Source organism: Antechinus flavipes, chromosome 1 (assembly GCF_016432865.1).
Source record: "Antechinus flavipes isolate AdamAnt ecotype Samford, QLD, Australia chromosome 1, AdamAnt_v2, whole genome shotgun sequence".
NCBI classification, from domain to species: domain Eukaryota; kingdom Metazoa; phylum Chordata; class Mammalia; order Dasyuromorphia; family Dasyuridae; genus Antechinus; species Antechinus flavipes.
In genome coordinates, this window is record NC_067398.1 from 494,436,858 (window position 1) to 494,461,198 (window position 24,341).

Sequence of the window (24,341 nt, forward strand, 5' to 3'; positions counted from 1 at the left end):
AATTCTTTTTTCACAAAATGTTATGAAAACCTTGGCAGGAATCAGAGGAGAAGTTGCCTCTGCCAAATGCCTAAATGAAATATATAAGAACAATGCCTGGTAATCTTCCATAGAGTTTACAAACTGGAAAAAATTCCAACCAGCTTCAAATATTACCCAACGAGTCTAAACTTCAACAGCATAGAAAATATCCCTGGCTTAATCATTGGACAGCTCATGAAGAAAGACTTTGCCTGACTTGCTTTGTTTCTATAACGAATCTCATGATTAACTAAAGAAATCGTGCAGGTAGAATACTTTTTAAACTTTTAAAAAGTGGTAGGTAAATGTGAGCTATTGTTATCTTTATTATGTACTTCCTTTGCAAGTTGGGTTTTTCCATTCAGACTAGTTGTCCAATTCAAACTCAGAAGACTTGTGCCCACAGCAGAAGAGGCACATGAAGTTTGGACACTGTTAGTGCTTTGAGGTGAACAATTTCTTTTCTGTTTCTTTTATGAAAAAGAAATGTAATAGACACTTAGACATTAATTAAATAAAGACTGCAGAAAATAATCTTTTCCCTTACTTTTCTCGGAGTGAGATTGGAATTCCTCCAAGATAATATGTGTTGAAATCGAAAATTTTACCCGAAACTTCAATGAGTGTTTGATTCACAGTTACTCGTAGAACATTTTGCATTTTCCCCATCCTGATTGTAATCTGAAATGAACATGAGATGTTTATCAGCAAATGGCTAAAGAAATACACATAATTTACCCAGGAAGGAATTTTAATTTAGTCGTTTTTTAGTCATGTCTGACTCTTTGTGACCCAATATGAGATTTTCTTGGCAAAAATATTAGAGTTGTTTGCCTTTTCCTTCTCCAGCTCATTTTATGGATGAGGAAACTGAGGCAAACAGGGTTAAGTGTCTTGCCCAGGGTCCCACAATTAGTAGGTGTCTGATGTCAGATTTGAAGTCAGAAAAATGAATGTTCCTGATTCTAGGCCTAGTGCTCTGCCTATTGAGCAACCTAGCTAATACCACCCCCAAAATAATAAAAGCATCCTTGTTTCAAATAGACTACCCAAGTCCCACTAATTCTGCTTCATGTAGCTCTTCAGCTCCATTCATTCACAAAATACTAAACATACTCAATTACATTGTCTATGGGAGGGGGAGAGTTGGTATATAACATTTAAAATGATTCTAATTACATATATTCCACTTCTTGATCTTCAACTAACAAAATGAACAAGTTCCTAGCAATTCATTCATCATCACATAGCATGGACCCCTTGAAAAATCATTCAGCAGGCTTCTTTGGTTCAAATGTCTTGACTTAACTGATTTAAGAGAAATGAGAATTATTATTTTTAAAAGTTAAAAATTACATACCATCTGATCTGCTCCATCATTTATGAGTATCCGACTTCTTTTTTCTTGTGGAAGCTCTGAATTTAGTTTATATCGCAACACAGGATATCCCTTTTCCATACTTAAAGATATAAAGAAATCCTACAAACATGAAAACAAATTTATATATAATAGCCTTTCAGTTTCATGTGAAAATGGAAAGCAAAAAGCTTATGATTTTCAAACTATCTAACATTTTACTACTTTATATTCATCTGCATTTACTCTTTTTATATTTATTCTATACACCTATGCAATTATAAATAAACATCATATATATGAATATATATATATATATCCCATTAAAATTTAAATGCCTTGCCAGTAGGAATTACTTCATTTATTGTATTTGCATTCCCTGCATAGTACTGTCATACAGCAGAAATTTAATCAATGCTTATTGGTTGAATACAAAGGATCCTCCTTCTGAGGCTTTGCTTAATATACTGTGCCCTCCTTTTCTGGCAAACTTCACAAGCTGAAAAATATCCAGATTTTATTTCCATTTCTAATTCCGCTTTATTCAATCAGCTTGCTGAATATGATGAATATAAATGGAAATGAATCCTCCAGTTTTTAAGATAGACAAATTTCCCAAAATCACTGAATTTGGGGGGAGAACTAGTATTTTTTTTCATTGTCATTGGGAACTCCCTAGAAGGTAACTCTACCAATGTTGATCAACATTTGCTCAGCAACATATAATTCTGGATAACTCTAGGAGCACTGAGAGATGAAGTGAATTGCCTAGGGTTACACATATACTATGCATCAAAGATGGAGCACATTGGAGTCAATAATTTGTAATAGATTAATTTGGCAGTATTTGATATCAGATTTTGACTTACATGGTGTTGTGCAAAGAACAATAAACCTTCATCTACGGTGGTCTGAATTGTCTGTAGAAAGGTTGGAAAAGGAGTGTTGGATTGGGTTGGAACCCGTGCATAGCCTGTGCCTTCAAAATAATTTTTATCGGACTCTTCCTTTTTCCTTCAAATAAAATCACATCAGAAGACAGGGCAGCAAGTTAACAAATACATAATAGCCATGTTGATAGGACATATGAATGAATGTATGAGGAACTGAGCAGGGCATCTGTACTGCAAGTATTGCCATCTTGTTACAGAGGAAACAGAGACTGTTAGGATGCAGCTGTTTATTCTTTCTAGATAGATTCTGTGGAAGAGAGATGCTAACCAAACTGTGCAATGTCTCTTTCACACAGACACTTTATTATTATGAATTGTCAAAATTACATCTGGGGGACAAGTGGAGGAGTAACCAAAGATCTAGGTACAGAGCTGTGAAATGATGAATCTGGGCACATAAACAGCATAGACCAATTCTCAGTCATTTATTAGAATTCTCTAATCCCTTCCATATTGAAGGAAAAAAAGCCCAAGGGGGCAATTAAAATAAACAGCATCTCTTATATGGCATCCCTGCTTTGTGATGTAGACACTGAAAGACCATCGTAAAGACCTCTTGTTTTTCCTATGCTTCATTTACCTTCTACAGGGCTCCACTTCTGTTGTATTGAGATTGAAAGTCTTTTTGAAGTTGTATAGGCTTAGAACATTTTCATTGAGGTCATCTAATTCAATGCAGCCCTTATAGGGAGGATAATTTAGTTCACGAGGAAGCTGCAACAAAACAAACATAAATCCCCTGATGAAACCCACTGTAGTTGGCACTTGGGATCATTAGCTATAAATGGATTGTAGCTACACAGCTAATATCTACACCGTACATTAAAGTTTGCAAAACCCTTTATCTCATTTGAAACTCAACAGCCAAGGGAAGTAGATGCTATTATTATCATCCAAATAGATGAAGAAACTGAGGCAGACAGAGATAAAGTGACCTCCCAGGATCCTACAGCTAGTAAATATCTGAGGCTGCATTTAAATTCATTTCTTTCTGACTGCAGATCTACCACTCCAAGCATGGGAAGATCTAGTGACAATCAATCTAGGAACTCAACCTGTGACTTTACTGGTAAAGAACTTCCTAGGGCAGCTAGATGGCTGAGTGGATACAGCATTGACCCTGAAGTGAAGAGGACCTGAGTTCAAATGTGACCTCAGACATTTAACACTTACTAGTTGTATGACCCCGGCTAGGTCACTTAACTCCAATTGCCTTACCAGACTCACCTTCCCCTTAACACCGCTATCCCCTCCCTCAAAAAAAAAAAAAAAAAAAAAAAAACTTTTCTGATGAGGAAACATGTTCTCCCAATGCAGGACACCACTTTACAGAGTTCTTAAACTCAGATCTTTTTGGCTTTCAGGCCAGCTTTCCACTATAGCAATAGCTTAACTGTACCAGAACAATCAAAATATATTATTTGTTTGTTTATATGTTTTTTGGTCTTTTAAAAGTTAATTGGGATTAAGGGATTAAACCTAAATCACACAGCTAATAAGTGTTAAAGAGTCTGAGGTCCTGACATCAGGACTGTTACTGAGAAAAATCAGCTCATTATAAAAAGAACTTTTATATAAACTCAGACAAACAACTACCTTAATTTGGAATTTCACATGTATTCACCTTGAAATTAGATGGATAGCCTCCAACATAAAAGACAACATTTTCAGGATCCAAATTGAGAAGAATGTCGCCGCTCCCACTATCCATGTCATAGAAATCAGGAGGTTTTGGCTTATGGGATGTGGCTTCTTTAAAGTAGCTGAGTTTTGCAAACTGGAAGATCCTAAATAATAAAGAAGTTATAGGAAAAAAAAGTCAAGACTCTTCCAAGGCACTCAGAATAGGAAACATTTATGGAGTGTGTTTTAGGGCAAAGAAGGATAGGAAGAGTGTAAGTTTCTACCTCTGCAATTTCACTCGATCCATAATTGCTTCTTGAGTTATACTCTTAGTCAAAATTGAGTCCATCTGGATCTCAGCTTCCTGGTCTCCCAAGTTATAGACACATACAAGTTTGCCATCTCTTACTGCCATACCTATATAGTCCTTCGATGCCTAAAGATATTTAAAAAGTACTTGAGTGAATTTCCAACACTGATTGTCCCCCATTCTTGGGACCAAGAAAACTCATTATAAACACAAGTAAATCTTATATAATAAAAATGTGTGCCATATGTAAAATGAACTCAAAATATGATAAAGGAGAAAGGAAAAAAAATGTTGATATTTGAGAACTTGAAAATAGATGTCCCCCAATGATAGCCAGAAATAATTCTAGTATTTCAAATAGCTCTCTAACAAATGACATTCTCAACTAGGTATTTCCTATGATATCCATTTCACGTCTAACAATGTCAAAGTACAGAAAAATGAAAATCATTGCTAAAAATTAATATTAACTCTAAAAAGATAATTATGCAAATTTCAGTGATATATGGTCTTAAACACTGGATAAAAAGTAAGATTTTTTAGTAGGTAGAGAAGTGATTAATATCCACTAACTACAAAGGAGGAGTAAGGTTTTCTCTTTAACCTGGTATCTCTAAATATAAAGAAAGACTGGTGGATATTTTAGGACCAGAGTCCTCAAACCATTTGTAAATAGGAACTACTCTTCATTTCCTTGATGCCTTGAGATCACCATGGCAGATGTGGCAGAAATTACAGTGGCAGAGACGGATTTGGAGATTTGGAGAAAAGGCTGTTAGATATATGGGATAATAGAATAACAGGAGACCCTTGGTTTTAAGGGGCATTCTTTTGGGTCTCAGAGCCAGCCCACAGGATAGGTCAAGAGGATCATGAGTAGGGGCTGTAGTGTTTCATGTAGTGGTGGTGAAACTCAGACAGCTAAAAAACATAGCCTATATCCTAAAAAGACAAGTGTCAATGAGATACCTACATCTTTATTACCCAAGTACATGACAAACATGTCTTCTTCATCCCCACCATATTCTCTGGATTCAGGTCTTTGAAGAAACAAAGAGAGAGATGTGTACCCTTTCAAATCTTCAAGGTCATTTGGCAGTCGAACCTCAACACCAGACTTGCCATTGAATCTCATTGGAATAGCAACCTGTGGAATGTAATAAAGAAATATTAAATACCGTAAGGGAAAAATATGAATAGGCAAAATTATTCATTCTTTTTTATTCAGAGAATTGATTTGCCATTCTGTTGTTCAGTCATTTTCACTCTTCATGACCCATTTGAAGTTTACTTGGCAAAGAGACTGGAAATGGCTTGCCATTTCCTTTCCCAGCTCATTTTACAGATGAGAAAACAGACAAATAGGGTTAAGTGACCTGTTCAGAGTCCCACAGTTATTTAAGTGTCTGAGGACACAGATCTGGATTCAAAAAGATAAATCTTTCTGATTTAAGCCCCATTGCTACCCAATGTGCCACCTAGCTGTCCATTAGAAAAATTTGATTACTGTTCACCGAAGACTACAACTGTTGTGGTAAAGAGCACAGGGAAGTTGAAGCCTCCTAGCCTGTTAAATCATGCAGATTTTTCACAATCTGGCAATAAAGCAGTCAAACCCTTTTGTCATCTATGGGGTAAGTTTCCTAAAGTTACTGTTAAGAACAGTTCTCTGATTAATACATTAAACTGCAAGTTAGACTTCATTATTTATTGAAGATACAGAACATGGGTGCATAAGGTCATTTCAACATAGTGACCTGAAAAATCCAGGCCTTCTTTAACTACTCAAAAAATAACATTGTCCGGATGACAATAAAATCATTGGAGGATAAATCAATATATGTATGAACTGTAAATTTATTCAGCCCAACTCAACAAATAATGATTAAGGGCCTTTTATACTTAGTGTGTTAGATTCTTGAGTCAATTAAACAAGTTTAGATAAGATATGGTCAGGCCTAGCTCTCACATGGACTTTGGGCTCTATGGAGGAATATGATTTCCTTGGTATAAACTATTCCCTGAGTGATGAAACTCCCTCACCAAATTTAGGTCAAAACCTTCTATGTAATTATAATAGTAGAGCTGGCTAGAACACTGAGATGTTAATTAATATACCCAGGTTCATATGGTCAGCATATGTGATGTTAATGATCTGAGCACAGGTCTCCTGAGACTGGTTCTCTCTTCTACTCTGTGCTATCTTTTGTATTAGGGCATTTAACACATAAATGCCTGTACCACAAAATGTACATGAACAAAGAATTTATATCAATTGTTAAATGGGGAAAAGGCTGCCAAGTTCATTATTGACAGGATAATCACATGCCAGGTTTGAAGCAGACTTTAAGGGTGACTAGAAGTTCACCAGCTGGAGGGTAGATGGGCATTTTAATCAATGGACAGCACTAGAAAAGCTATAGGGCACATATGGGAGAGTGAATAGTTTCTTGGAGTCCGTTGTGCAAACAGGGGTATAGAACACGACATCAGAAAACCTTGAAAGACGTTCTCCAATTCTTTTGCTTTCCTCTAAGATTTCTAAACTGGATGCACTTTTGTTTTCCTGTTAGAATAATACTTGTAAGCCTAGGAGGAATTGTTATTAGACTTTAGGATGCTCTCACAATTAAATATTCTGTTTTTATTTCTATGATGTCCATTCTTGGATTTTGTAGTTCTGATTCTCCAACTGTCTTAGAATGGGTTGCAAAATTCTCAGAAATAATTCATATTAACTTGAATTAATTTATGCCATTGTGCACTTTTATAAAGAGGAGTCATGGGAACATCAGGGAATCCCACAAAAACACAGTCAGGAATCAACTATTAAGTGCCTACTACTACTTAAGTGTACTAAGCATTGAGCAAAAGAAAGTCAGTAAGAGCAGATTATTATTTCAGCATTCACTTCAAAACTGTCTCCCAGGGAAAGGCTTCCTTTTCTGACAAACTTGGATTTGAATGATCTCTCTAATAAAAATGGAACATTAACTTTTGTTAGCCATTGTTGAAGTGAAAGGAGTACCTTATTTGCAGCATCTCGGGCCTGCTGAATGAGTTCTCGTATTCGGTCTACATTGTCAGAGATGTTGCCCAGTGGTAAGAGTTGTTGGTTGATACTCTGAATCTTGCTTAAGAGATCTGGTATCTTGCTGGTTAATTTTTTCACTATTGATGTAATTAGAGAAGAGAGGGAAAAAAAGTTGTTACCATGTTTAATTTGAGAGCTATTAGAAGGTTAAATATAGAAGTCCTTATTGTCGGTGTTGATTACTCGGGGAAAAATGGTCAGGATGAATCAGTTTCAATGTAGCTTGGCAGGTCACGTACCTTCTATTTGCCTCATGGATTTTTCAATTTCTAACCTACATGTTAAATCTCTCTTGACCACTATAATATAAAAATAAACTTTTTGTGTTTGTATTTCTGTTCTATTGTTTTATTAATAATTAACTCATCACTTCTGGGACTCGGGGAAGAGGGAGATTCAGGAAAAGAGAAATGAGAACACTAATCTTTCTTATTTTATAAAAGGGAACACCAGAAAGAGTTGTATTGACAAAGGAAAATACCCATTTTTGCTTTTATTCAGGATTAGGTTCCCTTATTTCAGTGATTCTCAAACATTTTGGTCTCAAACCCTTTTATACCCTTAAAATTATTGAGGTACTCACAGAACTCTTGTTTGTGTAGGTTATATCTATTAATGTTAACACATTAGAAATGAAAACATCTTAATATTCTTATAAAAATAGTTTTGAATTCGTGGAACCCCTAAAAGTGTCTTGGGGACCCTAGGTATCTGGGGGGTCATACTTTGAGAACCATTGTCTTGTTTAACTGTAGCAACATGTAACCCTCTCTTTGTAGAAGGAGTTTACTTCAAGAAATTGATTCTCAATATAGATATTTGAAGATTCTGTCACTCTGATACTTCAGTTTTTGCAATCAGGCTCCTAAGGAAACTTCAAACTAATGGTACACAGCAACAAGAGACAGGGGTGATTTATAAGCTCCTCGGAAAACCTCAAATGTTAGGTACTAAGGTACATAACAATGAAAGATAGAGGTGATTTATTATGGTCAGAAGAGAATATCTGGTACCTGAATTGTTTGCATCACTCAGGGCCTCATTAAAGTCTTCACTCCGTGTGCTTCCATAGGTGTCCTTAATTCTTTCCACATCTGTGTGAATTGGGTTCAAACCGTCCAGCACACCGCTTGTAATGTCATTTGCATTTCTGATTAAACTCTTGGCATTGCTGGTCATACTATCAATATCATCTAAGGCAAGCAAAGAAAGGGCAGAATGAGCGTTTGGGGAAACATTCACCAAAATGAGCGAGGTAAAAAGAGACACTGAGCCAGTCAGGAACCTCGATTTATCCCACGGAGATCATCTTGGACAGTAGTGAGGTCTGTCTGTATCAAGCCCTTCTTTGTTGTAACAACATCCAAGGTATCCCGCAGGCTATCCAGAGCTGGTCTGATGTCTAAAATAAAAAGAAAGACATGGCTCTGTGGCATTTAAATTCTCTTATTCAGATGATATCTGATGCCTGTGAGTTAGTACAGCTCAGCCTGGACCTACATCAGTTGCAGTGATTATCTTAGTAAGCATTTATGTAGCATCATTCATATGTGCATGAATGCATGTGTATATACATATTTGTATATGAAAAATTATATATAGACATATGAAATTTTTATACATTTAATCTATGGAAAGGAAGATGAAGAGAGAGAAGAAAGAGACAGAAAAAAAAAGAAATATAGAGACAGAGAGAAGGCAAATAAACATTGGACCTGGAGTCAGGGTCCAAATCTGGTCTGTGTGAACATGGGCAAATTACTGAACCTCTCTGATCCTCAGTTTCCTTATCCATAAAACAGGGATAATAAGAGCATCTATCTCTCTGACTATTATATCGGGGATAATAATAGCAGCTACCTCCCAGGGGTTGTTGTGAGGGTAAATGAGATAATATGTGTAAACCATTCTGGGTTTTATTAAATTGTAGCTATCTTAGAACATCCTGGCTGAAATGCCCATATATATGTAGGTACAAAGACATTAGTCTTTTTTGCACAGACCAGAGCCATAGATGCTATAAAAATAGACAAGCAGAAAAGTTTTAAACAGGACATTATTTTCCTGTCTGCCCAGGATGGCTTCTGTCTCCATGTCTGAAATGCTCTCCGAAGTCCTCATCACCTCCTGGCTTACTTTTAAGATCCAGCTAAAAATCCTAATTATTCTTAATTCCAATACCTTCCCTCTGTTTATTATTCCTATACATAGCCTCCTTATATATCACTGTTTGCATACATTGCTGTTTCCTCCATTAGATTGTGAGCTTCTGAAAGTCAGAGACTGCTTTTTGCCTCTTTTTTAATAATCTCCAATACTTAGCATAGTACCTGGCACATAGTAGGAACTTAATAAATATTTATTGACTGACTGATTGGCTGTTGGAGAAAGGATGCCAGGGGATAAACAAGGAGGATCTTACTCAAATAAATATTAAACTAAAATATTATCAATAAACAAGAATTTATAAAAGGTTTACTGTATATTAAACATAGTGTTATACACCAAAAGTTAGAAAAATAAAGAATGAAAGAGTCCCTACTTTCAGGGGATTTTTCATATAACTCAAATATTAAAGTTTTCATTAATGTGTATAGTTTTCTTTTTAATTTCTCCTAAAATCTTTCCCTTTTCCTCTTCTCTTTCTCTCTCCCTTCTCCTTTCCCTATCTTTCCAATCCCCCACCCTACCCCGAATACAAAATCATTCAGAGCAATCCAGAGAGGAAAAGAAATTGCCAAGATCATCTGGATGGTAACACTGTTACCCGGTGATAGGGAAAACAAGGAGAAAGCTTTGAGTTATCATAGTTTTCACAAGATTTGTTTAATTGAATTTTTAAAGTTGTACTAATTTCTATTTCCAAAATATTAAATTAAGACCTGAGAAAAGAGAGATTCAGAGAAAACTAATATTGAAATCTAATTCTGAAAATCACAAAGTAGAAAATACATGATACCTCCTGAAAGAGCTTGAAAAGTAGGGAGAACTAGGAACTTAGAATGACTGCAATATAGCTGTGTGAGTTTGGGGGAAAAAATAAAAAAACATGATTTTCATACTATACTCCCTGGGATCTTCAGATTCTAGGAGAGATGGAATGGGGCCCTTCTTTTTTTCTCAGCATCCTTTACTTTAAAAATAAAAATTATGAGTAACATGAAGATCAAGTTTCCACAGGTAAAATGGATGCTTTTAAAACTCTATGCCTTATAGGATAGTGCTTTGGGATACAGAGAATAGTTTTAAATTTCTACAGACTCAAATGTTTTTAAAGCGATTCTGTGATTCTTAAAAATAATTTACATATATGGGATGCATGTAGTTTTCCATCATATACATGATAAAATAACTTGTGAGAATTTAGGCTATTATCTATGAGGTAGATAGTACAGTTATACTCTAAACCCATTTGGCAGATGATGAAGTGAATCAATCATCAAGTAATTATAAGATAACTAGTATATGTCAGGAATTGTGCTAGGGGCTGGGGACACAAGGATAAAGGATGAATATAGTCTCTACCCTAAATGGGCTTACATTCTAATCCTGGAGACAACAAGGGCTTATATAATTTTTGTTGTTCAGTCGCATCCTGACTTTTCTTGATCCCATTTGGGTTTTTTTTGGGGGGGGACAAGATACTGGAGTAGTTTGCTAGTCCCTTCTTCAGTTCATTTTACAGATGAGGAAACTGAGACAAACAAAACTAAGTGGCTTGTCCAGGTTGCACAATTAGTAAATGTCTGAGGCCAGACTTGAACTCAGGAAGATGAATCCTCCTGACTCCAAACCTGGCATTTTATCCACTGGGCCACTTAGTTGCCTCCATATACATATACATTTAGCAAAATATAAAGAGAACAAATACAAGTCTCACAAGGAAGTTAAATATACTTTGGTTACTTTGGTGGGAAGGCATTAATAATCAGAGGGCTCAGGAAGGACTTTGTGCAAAAGCTGATTCCTGAGATGCATTTTATTTTTCCCCCTGAGATGCATTTTAAAGGAAGAGAGAAATTCTATATGAAGATAAAGAAAGAAGGGAGTGAATCCTGGGTCCAACTGGATAGAGAATGCAGACATGGAGATGGCACAATCTGTATGAGAATCAGACCCAAGGCTGGTTTGGCTGGAGTACAGCGTGTGGTAATGTCCAATGAGGCTGGAAAGATAGGCTGGGCTTGGTGGTGGGCTTTTAACATCTATACAAGTTTAAACTTAGCCCTGGAGGCAACAGGAAGGCATTGGAGAGGACTGAATAGGGGATATCTTTGACAACATCCTTAAGGATAGATTAGAGTGAGGAGGGATCTGAGACAGAAACATCAACAAGAGGCTCTTGGAATTATCTAGGTAAGAGCTGATGAGAGCATGAACTAAGGTAATAACTGTATCAGTGGAGACAAGGGACAAAATGCAAAAGGGAGGTAGAAAGGATGAGATTTGGCAACTGAATAGAGAGAAGTTTGGAAAAAGAAGGATAGTAGGATTGAAGGCTCAGAAAAATTAAGTGAGTTGCTTAATATCACAGTTAAGGGGAGAGTCCAGAGCTCTTTCTTTTCTCCTTCAGAGTGAGGACCAAAGATCTTAGCTTAGCTATGAGTCAGTTCCCAGCTTATCAGATGAAACATAAGTTTTTTATCACTTCTGTATCTCTATCCCAGAATGTAGCACAGTAACTGCCTCAACTACTGACCTCCTTGGCTTTCTTTAAGACCCCAGTAAAATTCCACTTTTTATAAGAAGCCTTTTCCAACCCCTCTTAATTTCAATGGTTCCCTCTATTAATTATCTTCTATTTATTCTTTATGTAGCTTGCTTTGTAGATAATCTCCCCCACTAGATTGTAAGCGCTTTGAGGGCTGGAATTGTTTGTTGCCTCTTTTTGTATCCACAGTGCTTAGCACAGTGACTGTTTCACAGCAGATGCCTACTAAATGTTTACTGAATTGAATTGAAGTCAATATTCTGATATGCTACTTTTCTCTCCACTGGTATTGCTACAAATAGAATTCTCAGCCAGACCACTGACCAATCTAGTATAGACTCCTCCAGTCTACATGACATATTTACTTACAACAGGTTTTTTCTGGTTATGGGAAAAACAACAACAAAAATTGTATGTTGGTAGTGCAGAAGGGTTGGATAGTGACAAGAAACTGAATGACAATGACAAATTCATAAAAATCAAGAAAAATTTCAACTTCATTGACTTCTTGATTTAAAAAACATCATCTTCTCCTTCTATCTCTCCTCCTACCTCCCACCCCACTTCACAGTCCCTTTGTTTCCCCATGCTTTGTTGAATATCTGGGTACCTTGCTGCAATTTAGTTTGTGTGGTCTTTGCTTCCCTTAGTAGCTTATCGCTGTTGGAGCTCAAAATCTTGGCTTTTCCAGGCAGATCTCCCTTCACCACAGTCTGCAAAGAAAACATCTGTCAGCCTTAACACAATGTAAATCCTCAAGATAAGGGAGATGAATATTTTTCTTCATCTGGCCAGGCTTTGACTCTTTGGAAGTTTAAGCTGGCTTTCTAGTGTTCAGGAATCCCTGAAGATCCTCAGAAGGGCACTGGGAGATTTTCCTAACTCAGGGCAATCTCACCTGTAGGGCAGAGTCCGATGCGCTCACTGCCTTGTTGGCTGCATCCTCGGCTGCTTTCACTGCATTGATGATGTTTTCATAGGCTGTGGCAGCATCCACAGCACAACGCACCAATTCATCACCACTGGTGTTCCTCTTGATTCTGAAACATCATGAGGAGAGAGATGCAGACAGGAAGGAAGCATACAAAAACAAAAAGCCCAATAACCAGGGTCCTTTTGAGGGGTCACCAAAAAATCAATACTCTCCTTTGACATTTAAAGCATTGTCGAAGAGTGGAAAGAAAAATTGATGTTTAAGGTTATAGCTACTTCTTCTTCCAAAATATATTCAAATTCTTACCTTAAGGGGGTAGAGAGAAACTCAGCGATAAACACTGATAACTATAGTGTTTGATGTTGCTAAAAATGCGAATAGCATCATCTCTACTACCCAACCTTTGGTAACCAAAGGGAATTAAGTTTTCACTTATAACATGAGACATCTCTGCCCTCATGCAGCATGCTCCTTTACAAAAAAAAAAAAAAAAAAAGGGTGTTATATACTTACTCTTCCAATTGCTTTGCTAACTTTTGTAGAGATTGGGCATGATTCTCTGCTTCCACCACCAGGGATTCTTTGCTAGACGATCGAGAAAGATCCTTCACTTTGTCACTCAGTTCTTGCCTTACTTCATTTAAACTGGATGCTAACTTCTCATAGTCCTGTTTTTTTCAAGAGAGCAAAGATTACTCATGCTTAGAAGCAATAAACATATTCCTGTTTTCCAATATATTTCCATGTATTCAAACATGCCCTCTTACTGACCTGGTATAATGTCAAATGATCTAGCACTCTATAAATGAGATAGCTGCAGGTTTAATAACATTTTCTTTAAAGGGTGGGCAGAGGGGAAGTGGGAAGTTGTTTAATTCCAGCTTCTTAAAATGTGGGTCATCATCCCACATGGGATCTCATACCTAAATGTGGGGGTTGCAAAATTATAATTTATTATCAGCAAGTGCTTGATTTGCATATCTATTTTATAAATTCATATACATGAGGTCATGTAAAATTTTCGCAGGCAAAAAGGAGTCATGAATGGAAAAAGTTTTAAAAGCCCGGGTTTAAATATACAAGGCTATCATCACCTAGGCAATTTTCCATTTAATAGCCATTGCCACTGACTTCCAGCAGCAAAGAAGTTCCAATAATTCTTGTATCAACCCTGAACTCCTTTTTTTCCAATATCCTTTTTTAACATAAATCTATTAATCAGGTCTTGTGTGAAAAATCCTTTAGGGACAAATACAAGGAACTACACACAGAAAACCCTACCTGAAGGAATTTGAATTACACAATTAAATAAATGGAATACTATTTAAGGAAGGGAGAGGGTATTAACAACTACAGAAGTCACAAAAGACTTCACCTTGAGAATGAAAGACCTAGAAGTGAGAAGGACATGCTTTTCAGGCAATCAGACCAGCCTATTCAAAGACATGAAAGCTGGAGATAGAATGGCAAATCAGGGAACGGGATAGATCAATTTATCTGGGGTATGGTTTTCTCTAAACACTTGGAAAAACTCTAGCACATTTTCTTCATGACATAATTAAAATGATTTCACTTTAAAAATTATCAACATTTGTTTTACCTCTTGGCTTTTCTTCATCAGTTGGAGAACACTGTTGGTCTGTGACAAAGATGATTCAGCAGTGGTGAGGTACTTATTGAATTCACTTTGTAGGGAGCTCATTTCCTTAATACGTCTCTGAGGATGAAGAGATGTAACTTTAGAGAGTAGCTTTATTAGCAGCAAAAGAACCAACAACAAGGAGATAGCAGGAAATATTTAAAGGGTTCAATGGATGACTTTACAGGTTCAACTATCTTTTAATTTCCTAAATGGTTTTTCTTCAATGAGATGACCTAAACAATGATCTGGAAAATTATATGGTGCTCTGAAATGCTGTTTGAGTCCCTGAAAATATACTTTCACTCATGTGAAAATAATCAAGTAATCAGGAGTGGGGAGGAAGTACATTTTGGTGAAGATCAATGGAGGAAGAAATAGACACCACAATGTCATAGGAAAGTCTATAGAATTCTTGAATTTAAGGAAGAAGTACACAAGCAATTTAGGAAACTATACATCAGACATGCTATAATAACTATGGAAGAGCCATCTGAACTATTTAATCATCTGCTGGAGTTTGAATTCCCTCAATAATAATTCCATTTTTCGTCAAGATGAAGCCCTATTTTAGACAAGATTCTGATCAACAAAGAAGAGCTAATTGCTGAATTAGAAATGTTGGATAACTTTGGGAGGAAGTAATTTCTTAGAATTGATGACAGAGTAAGAGAAAAAGTTAAATGTAGCTTATTAGTACCCAAGATTTTGGTAGAGGAAATTTCAAAACATTCAGAGAAAGGACACTCAGAAAGGATTCAGTGGGCTAATATTCTACAGGGAAAGTTAAGCAAAGTAAGATGAGAAATTTTCAAGGAGAAATTATAAGGACATATATATATATATAAAATTGTGATGAGAAAGAAAATGGAGTGTTACTTAAAGAGACTGATGTGAATTCAAAGGAATGTCATGACTTAATTTGGATTTTGAATGGGTATACATAGAAGACAGAAGCAAGAGCAGATAAGTTAGAATGAATAAAACAACAGTATGAATCTTGTAAAGCAAAAGGGTCTTTATAAACAATAATAACAGCAAGAGGAAGAACAAAGCAGAAATGGAACAGGTTCTCAGAATGGATGGCAGAATGGTAAAGACTGATGTCCAGAAGACAGAACTACTCAACTCTTATTTGCTTTGTTTACATTATTCCTCTTCCTGCTCTGTGGCTTAGCCAAGCAAATCTTCTGATATATGACATATTACCTTCTTTCTCTGTACCTTTCACCAGTTGTCCCTCGTTTCTAAAATGCACTCATTCTCTTCTCACTTCCACCTCTTAGATGCCTATTTCTTTCTGAACTCAGCTCAGATACTATCCTCTATATCCTAGTTTTTTAAACTGTGGGTTATTATTCCACATAAGGTCCCATAACTGAATGGTGGGTCACAGAATTATGACTTATTATCAATAAATGTTTGACTTATATACTTATTTTATATACCTACATACTCAAGTCATATAAAAAAATTTCTTGGGTGCAAAGAAATCGTGAGTGGAAAAAGTTTAAGAAGTCTTGCTCTATGTGAAGCTTTCAATCAATCTTAACAAGCACCAATGTTTACTAGGGATTGCATATTTGGGAATTTTAGTAGATTTCAAGCTCAACATGAATAAATAGTGTGACATGGTTGCCAAAAGAACATTAATAGCAAAGAATGAGAAAAATGCTAATCCCTTTGTCTTTTGCTCTGTTCTTATTATACCACATCTCGGATGTTATCTTCAGTTTCAGATGTCATATTTTAAGGACTTTGATCCCCTGGAGTATCTCCAGAAGATGGTGAGCAGGTTGATGAGGGGGCCAAAGAACTGTTTGTTTGTTTGTTTGTTTTAAAGGAGGTGATATGGTAGAACTGTGCCTTCAGGAGATCACTGTGGCAGCCGTGTGGAAAATAGAGAGAAAGGGAGATAGGGAGATCATTTTTCATGAGGATGATAATAATGCGATGATTCACAAAGTTAATTCTTTTCAAATGGAATAAGATCTTTGAAGTGTAAGTACACTGTATGAATTCTCATCCAGTATGTATGATACATTATTCACTAGAGAACTCCTTGTACTCTATCAGGTGTGAGTGGGTGTGAAATTATTTTCCCTGCTTTCAGTTGTGCATGATTCATGGATTAAAATTTCTTCTTGGCCCTAAAAGGTAGGAACTATAATCTTGCTTATCATTATTATTATTATTATTTTACCAAAAATATATTCATTGTCTTATTTTTGCTTGTGTATGACTGGAAGTTAGGGATGATATAGGCAAATACACATTTACAGAGATATCTTACTCTGTTATTCCAATTTGAAAACAGCAGAGACCCTAGCTTCCTTTGCCCTTTTAATAAATATAAGGAAAAAAAGGTAATGTTCAACTGTGAAATTACCTTAATGTCTTCCAGGGATCGATCATTAGCTTGGTTGAGGCCACTGGCTAGTTTTGTTTGAAGGGTGGCTTCTTGCAGAGCTTTGCGGAGATCATTGATTTTGGCTTCATATTCATTTAGAGAATCTCGGACACTTTTCACAAGATCGTGATTCTCTGCCTGGTGTATTTTCAGGCTACTCTGAATACGATTTAGCACTGTAGGATGACATTTTGAAAAGATGATAATGTGTCATTGGGGAAGATAAGCTGATAGTATCTAATAACTTATGTTTTCCATTTTGGAGCCTGGAAAACACAGTATCAAGCTCCAAAAAACAAAATCTAAAATGATAAAGCAAGCCTCATGACATAGCAGACTTTTGATTTACACATTTTTGTTGTATTGTTCAGTCAGTGTAGTCATGTATGACTTCTCATGATCCCATTTGAGCTTCATGGTTTGCTATTTCTTTCTCCAGCTCATTTGAAAGATGAAGAAACTGAGGCAAAGTTACCTGCCCAGGATCACACATCTAGGAAGTATCTGAGGCCAGATTTGAACTCAGGAAAATAAGTCTTCTTGACTCCAAGCCCAACATTCTATTGTGTCACCTAGCAGCCCTAATCTACATATTAGTTTATATGCATACCAAGAACAGAACAAATGCAGAAATCAGACCTGTTGCTGAAACATAATATATTCCCTGAGATTAAAAAAAGACTAAAATGAAATTTAAATAGAAATGCTGAGAGTAAACCAATCATTATAAAATCTGAACTTGTAAAAGATTCCACTATTCTCTTTCTGAATGCATTAATTACAAATGTCACTCTCTGGGACAATAAGTAGCAATAATAAGGCATAAAGGCGACTGATTTGGTAAATGGTCATCACAATATTGAATTAAAATGAATTAAAAATTTGAATCCCTTAATTCTAATCATTTATTATTATTTCCCATAATATGCCCTTTCTTTTTTATTAATTGTAAGAATATCAGAATCTGTATTTTAGGAAAATTGATTAACCAACTGAATGATGAAGAAGATGATTTGATGGAAGGGAAGAAAAGGAAAATTGAATAGATTAAGAACAATAATAATAATAAAGCAAGTCTCTGCATAGTACTTTGAGGGTTTCAATACACTTTACATTTATTATCTCATTTGATCCTCACAATAATCTTGTAAAGGTAGAGTCACTAGGTAGGGCTTGCAGAGAAAATATTAATAATATTACTCCTCAGGTAAGGAGGAAAGGGCACTGATGGGAATCAGTTTAATTTTATAGTTCCACCCTCTGGTTGTCCTGGTAGCCCAATCTTGCTGTGTCTAGTCAGAAATTCAAATTATGTCAAAACTCTGAAGTTAAATTTCTCCCATAAAGCTGTCTATGGCCCATGCCATCTTGGCTGAACTCCTATTGGGTTAAGCCCTCCAGAGCACTCTGCCTTCTAGTGTCTTTTTCCTCCCCACTTCCCTTTGCCTCATAGTGTCTTCCTTCTCATCACCCCATCATGCCTCATGGTGTCTTTCTCCTTCTTGTAGCAAACTAACTCTTTTAAAGTGCTGAATCCCTTTTAGGATTTAGTGTGCCAGTTTTATGGAGTATTCCTCATGGAGTATTTCCTTTCTCCTGGTTAATTGTGAGTTCCACTGGGGTACTTGTCTTTTCCATTGTTAATTGTTAAAACTTCTTTCCTAGCTAACTATATGCTCTCTCAAATGTAATTCATATTTTCCATTCCTGGTGTCTATTTTACCTCTTCATTTTTTCTGTAACCTCTTTTCATAAATAAATCTACTTTTTGCCAATGAGAATGGCCATTGTGAATTCTTCACATGACCAAACACCAGCATTTGGTGCCAGTTGCCTCACATCAATCTCGTAATTTGGTGCTGAAACTCAATCAAATTAGTAGATGCTATTATTATTTCTATTTTACAGATGAGGAAACTGAGATGGAGATTAGTTAATAGATTTGCCCAAGGTTCATACAACTACTCAGTGATAAAAGCAGGTTGGGAACTCGGGTCTTCTGGAGTCCCAATCCATTGGGATATCATAATGGAGTCTAGCTGCCTAGACACGTTAAAGGAAGGGAAAAGGGAGAATTGTGGCTAAAAGAGAAAAGAAACCAATTGCTAACTTTTGATGTGGGTGAACTAGATTGTCAGTAAGTGCTTTCAAAATTTTAAAAATTCTTTCTATTTTTTAAATTATATTTGAGGCCTTTTATCATAGTTTCAATATAGGGAAAATGGCTCTCTATTGCTTCTAATGATTGACATTCAAAACCCTTTGTAACCTAACCCCTTTTTAACCTTTCTAGTCTTCTCATGCTTTACTCCCCAAGCCATACTTTAGTGACAATGACTTCCTGGTTGTTAAAGGAAGAAGATAGTCCATCTCTTAGCTCCCTGCATTTTCTCTGGCTATCCTTCATACCTGGAACATTTTTCCTCTCCTGTTTTGACCACTGATTTCCCTGACTTTTTTTAAGTTACAACTAAAATCCCCTGTTTTATTAGAAGTCTTCTCTAATCCTGTTTGATTCCAGTGCCTTATTTTTATTTATTATTTTCTATTTATCCTGTATATAGTTTGTACATATTTTGTTTATATGTCTCCCATATTAGACTGTAAATTCCTTGACAGCAGGAACTATCTTTTGCCTCTTTTTTGCATCTCAGCATTTAGAATGTAGTAGTAGCAGATAATAAATAATGATTGAAAATGTTCTTATAATTGCACATGTTCAATATATATTGGATTACTTGCCATCTAGGGGAGGAGGTAGGGAGAAGAGAGACAGAAAAAAATTGGAACACAATGTTTTGAAAAAGCAAATATTGAAAACTATACATATATTTTGAAAAGAAAAAGCTTAAAAACAAGAAAAATGTTCTTACTCTACTTTCAGAATTCTTTTCATCAATAATAAATTAATCTGAATATAATTAATAGAAGTAACATCTTATTGAAAAGTCTAGGCATTCTACCCACCAACTGAGACTAAATACAATCCCTAGCCTTTTATTTGTCAAAACCAAATAACATGGAATACAAAATGAAGAATATAACTTACAGAGTTGTGCCTCAATTTTTTCAGCTTCTGCTTTTCTCAGTTGCTCTCTGAAGTCGCGATTTCTCATTTCCCTCATCATACGGTTAGCTTCAGCCAGTTTTCTGGAAAAGTCGCCCGAGGGTAAGGTGTTTCCATCACCATCTGTCCCAGAGATCTGTTTCAGGAGAACTGAAAGATTACATATTTCATTAAACTTGGAAAGTTGGAAATTTGTAAGAGGGAATTTTGAATTGCTTTATTTTGGGGATGGATTATTTTGGGGATGGAAACTTATTGTTAGTCAATAAGTCAATGGATAAGTACCTAGTAAGTGCCAGGCCCTGTACGAAACATTGAACATGCAAAGAAAGAGAAAAGATGTCTATCTTCAATCTCATGGGGAAAACCATATGCAAATGTAGAAATTGAAGATAATCAGCATAGGGAAGGCACTAGCTATAAAGGGCTGTCTGAAATGTTGAACCCAAACATAAAGCTATTTCAAAATTCAAAATGATTATATAAAACAAAACATCTGAGCAAAAGTAAGAAAACATCATTACCATGAACATCTCTGATGACATTTTGTATCCTAGTATCCAGCTGTTTTGCATTTTGATTTGTCTGAGCAACAGTGTTATATAATGTCTGGGCTTTCCTTGAATTTATTTGAACCTGTATAGAAATTCAAACAATTAAAAGTGATTAAATTGATTGATGGTAAACATTCTAAAGTATTTCATTAATCAATAAAAAACATTTATTAAGCACTGATTAAAGGAATTTAAATCCTAATAAAGGAGACAATCAATATATAAATATGTCTTACACAGAATAAATGGAGGATAACTTAAAGGAGGAAAGTATCAGCAGTTAGAAAAAGTGCCTCTTGTAGAAAGTGGTATTAGAACTGAGTCATGAGAGCAACCAAGAATTCTAAAGAGTTGGCTGTAAAAATTTGGAGCATTTAAGAGTGACAAAGCTGGAATTGCAGTTCTTTTCCTTTTGCCTAGCAGGATATAAATGCCTATTTGGCTCTATTTTATGTGGGTAGAAGAGAATAATGTACAAGAAGACAGGAAAGGTAAGAAAGTGATCAGATTGTGAAATATTCCAAATTTAAAACCACGTAATTACTTTAAAAATAAAATCCTCCAGTTACATGTAAAACAATTTTTTTTAATATTTGTTTTAAAAATTTTTTGTTCTGGATTTTCCTCCTTCATCCCCTTTCCCATCCCACACTGAGAAGGCCCATGTGAAGCTGGCAAAACGTTTCTATAAAAGTTGAAAATATAGCTCTCTCCCCCTCCCCCCAAAAAACCCTAAAGAAAAAAAGAAAGTAAAAAAAAAGTATGCTTCAGACTATATTCAGACATAATCAGTTCTTTCTCTGGGTTTGATAGAATTTTTCAGCATAAGTCCTTCAGAGTAAGCAAAGAAATTACTCTAAATATTGCCTATATACATTACCTTTTCATGTAAGGTCTCAAAATCCTGATTTAGACTGTTAAGGTTTTTTTCCAGGGCATCTACTTTTGATCCATGACTTGAAATAGTAGACTGGTAGTTGAGCAAATGATTCTGAGAATAAAGCAAAGTTAAACTTCCCTGTTAAATAGGAAGTCAAAGCCCAGACAGCCTGCTTTTTTCTATATTCATTTTAAAACTATCAGCATTAATTTTATAAAATTGGTATGATTCCTCTTTTAAAAAAATATTTGTTATTAATTCAAAAATATTTTTGAGTTCCAAATTCTTTCCCTTTATTCTCTCTTCCACCTACTGAGAAGAATGGCAGGATAGTTTTTTTTAAATTATTATTTATTTTTAACTTTATAAAAATTCAGTTCAAAATGTTCTCCCTCCTTCCCTTCCTCACTTCTCCCACCCCCTGATTAGAAAAATATAAATGTTTCTTGCAAAGACATGATATCAGTCATGTTCTCAATATCAACAAGAATCTGGTTCTAAAATAAGGTAGGTGGGGGAAATAGACCAAGGGTCTATTGAGGTTTGAGTTGTTCAAAGAGATGGCTAACCTGGAAGTAAAAATGTTGGAATTTTTTCATTTTTAAATATGCTAATGAGAAAGGAGCTAATGAACCCTATTGTTGATACTATTTGAATCATAAAATGTCAGAGCTACAAGTCCAGGGGTATCTTGATAGGATATCTGCCTTTAGAGAGAGAACTATGGAGAATGGATATAAAATAGCACATGCTATCTTAAATATGCTAATGAGAAAGAGCTAATAACTTTCCTATTCCTCAAATGACAGGAATATATCCCTCACTATCAAGCCTAAACTCAAAAGCTCTCCAGCTTGTATAGATCTGCCAGAGTTTATAGTCTGCTGGCACCAAAATCAAGAACTCACATGCCAGGAAGATGCCTTGAATTGTTTCTATAAGGTCTTCTCTTGAACACCTTCCCATGAAAAATCAAGGTGAATTTCTTATGATCCTAACTGATTCTGGAGATGTAAGGAAAAATCCCTTCTCCTAGAGATCATTCCTCTAAAAGAAATCTATCTTGTTTTGGATATAAAATTGCATTTCAGATGTGTCAAAATTTGTTGAAAATGATGGCTATTTAAGAATAAAAAGTATACAAATTCCTCACATTGAAACAAAATAAATTAGCAACTTTCCCCAAGTTTCTTATCAATCCTGACTATTCCTTTTCTGGTGCAGACTACAGTTCCTAATACTGTGACATACAGGAAATTTACATCATTGTATCTATATCTATATATATATATACCCAAAGTGGCAGACTTCCTAGGAGTTTCAAAATACCAATTCTTTTTTTTAAGATAGATAAAAATAATATTTTATTTTCCCAAAATTACACATAAAAACAATGTTAACATTCATTTTTTTAAAAAATTGAGTTCCAAATTCTTTCCATCCTTCCTCCCCTGTTCTCTTCCTGAGATCCTAAGCAAATTTTATATGGGTTATATGTATACAATCACAAAATATGCAAAATATCAGTATTGCAAAAAGTAATTGTTGTGTTCTACACTCTGCCAGTAAGACAATAATTGTCATTTTGTTACATGTAAATAAGTCCAGAGGTATTAGATGACTTTCCTAGGACCATATAAGGAAAAGTCATATATTTGAATTTAGGAATTCTTGATGAAGAAGATGCCTTTAATGAAAACTCTCTAATTCAGAGTCTTATTTTCTCTTGTACAATATGGAAATTACTTTCAACTTTGGGAATAATTGCATAGAAAATAGCTTCCCCTGGTAATTAAAATTCTTTAAACATCAGATTAACTTTTCATCATTTTCAAGTTCCCTATAAAGTAGGAGCTCAATAAATATTAACTGGCTGACTAATGATATTGAACAACTGACTGAATCAATCAAAGATTAGCAGTGAAAATTCATAATAGTGAGGCTCATGTCTACCACCACATCCTACAAATAACACTACATTTGGGATATGGAGTGAGTGGGATATGCCCTAACCTACACTAAATTCACTGTCTTTCAAAGTTCTCTCTCTCCTTAGTTAAAAGTTCTTACCCTCAGGTCTTTGGTCTGGGTTTCCAAGCGCTTCATTTGCTCCAGAGTGGCGGCACTTGCAGTAGTACTCTGGAGCTGTGATTTGACTAGTCGAAGCTCATCATTCATCTTTCCCAGGTCCTTCAGAAGAGTCATCACACAGCTATCACAGTCTATACAAAGACCACAAACAAAGGAAAACAATGATGCTGGAGGAGGTTGGGGTATCAAGAATCACAAGAATGGAAAGGACATGCACAGGTGGTTAAGCTCATTTCATGTTTTCTATATTAGAACTAAAGCAATACACTTGAACTTCTTTGTGAGGACCACGGGTTCCTAACCCAGGAAGATAACACAGTAGTCATTTCTAATAGGAAAGATCGCTCTTCCATCTTTGATCATTTTGAATGGAGGGGGATTAGTATTCTCCTAGCAACATGCCTATAGCAATGCTAATATCTCAAATAAATATACCAGAACTGAAAAATGTAGGAGTATAGCACAATAATATCATAGATTTATAGATGCAATAAGAGGCTTCTTATACTTTTTCCACTTGTGACTCCTTTTTGCCTGAGAAATTTTTACATGACCCTGGGCATATAAATTTATAAAATGTATACAAATAAAATATTTACTGATAATCATAATTTTATGATCTCTCACATTCAGTTATGTAACCCCATATAGAGTTTTGAATCATTGTTTAAAAATCTGGGACAAAAATCTTCCCATT

At 35.5% G+C, this 24,341-nt stretch overlaps 1 protein-coding gene across 2 annotated transcripts in view; it reads right to left on the reverse strand.

The window, feature by feature from the left end:
• LAMA3 (laminin subunit alpha 3) overlaps positions 1-24,341 on the reverse strand; it is a 299,158-nt gene that overhangs the window by 23,556 nt on the left and 251,261 nt on the right. For both annotated transcript variants that reach the window (XM_051970336.1, XM_051970335.1), the window contains 19 exons: positions 23,624-23,775; positions 21,554-21,664; positions 20,644-20,755; positions 20,102-20,269; positions 17,032-17,228; positions 14,604-14,720; positions 13,517-13,671; positions 12,968-13,109; positions 12,680-12,782; positions 8,644-8,760; positions 8,372-8,551; positions 7,293-7,435; positions 5,238-5,411; positions 4,239-4,390; positions 3,956-4,118; positions 2,912-3,045; positions 2,248-2,392; positions 1,382-1,501; positions 569-702 (listed from right to left, as the gene is read on the reverse strand). In XM_051970336.1, coding sequence (XP_051826296.1) covers positions 569-702; positions 1,382-1,501; positions 2,248-2,392; positions 2,912-3,045; positions 3,956-4,118; positions 4,239-4,390; positions 5,238-5,411; positions 7,293-7,435; positions 8,372-8,551; positions 8,644-8,760; positions 12,680-12,782; positions 12,968-13,109; positions 13,517-13,671; positions 14,604-14,720; positions 17,032-17,228; positions 20,102-20,269; positions 20,644-20,755; positions 21,554-21,664; positions 23,624-23,775 — 2,719 coding nt within the window. The remainder of the gene's footprint in view (positions 1-568; positions 703-1,381; positions 1,502-2,247; positions 2,393-2,911; positions 3,046-3,955; positions 4,119-4,238; positions 4,391-5,237; positions 5,412-7,292; positions 7,436-8,371; positions 8,552-8,643; positions 8,761-12,679; positions 12,783-12,967; positions 13,110-13,516; positions 13,672-14,603; positions 14,721-17,031; positions 17,229-20,101; positions 20,270-20,643; positions 20,756-21,553; positions 21,665-23,623; positions 23,776-24,341) is intronic.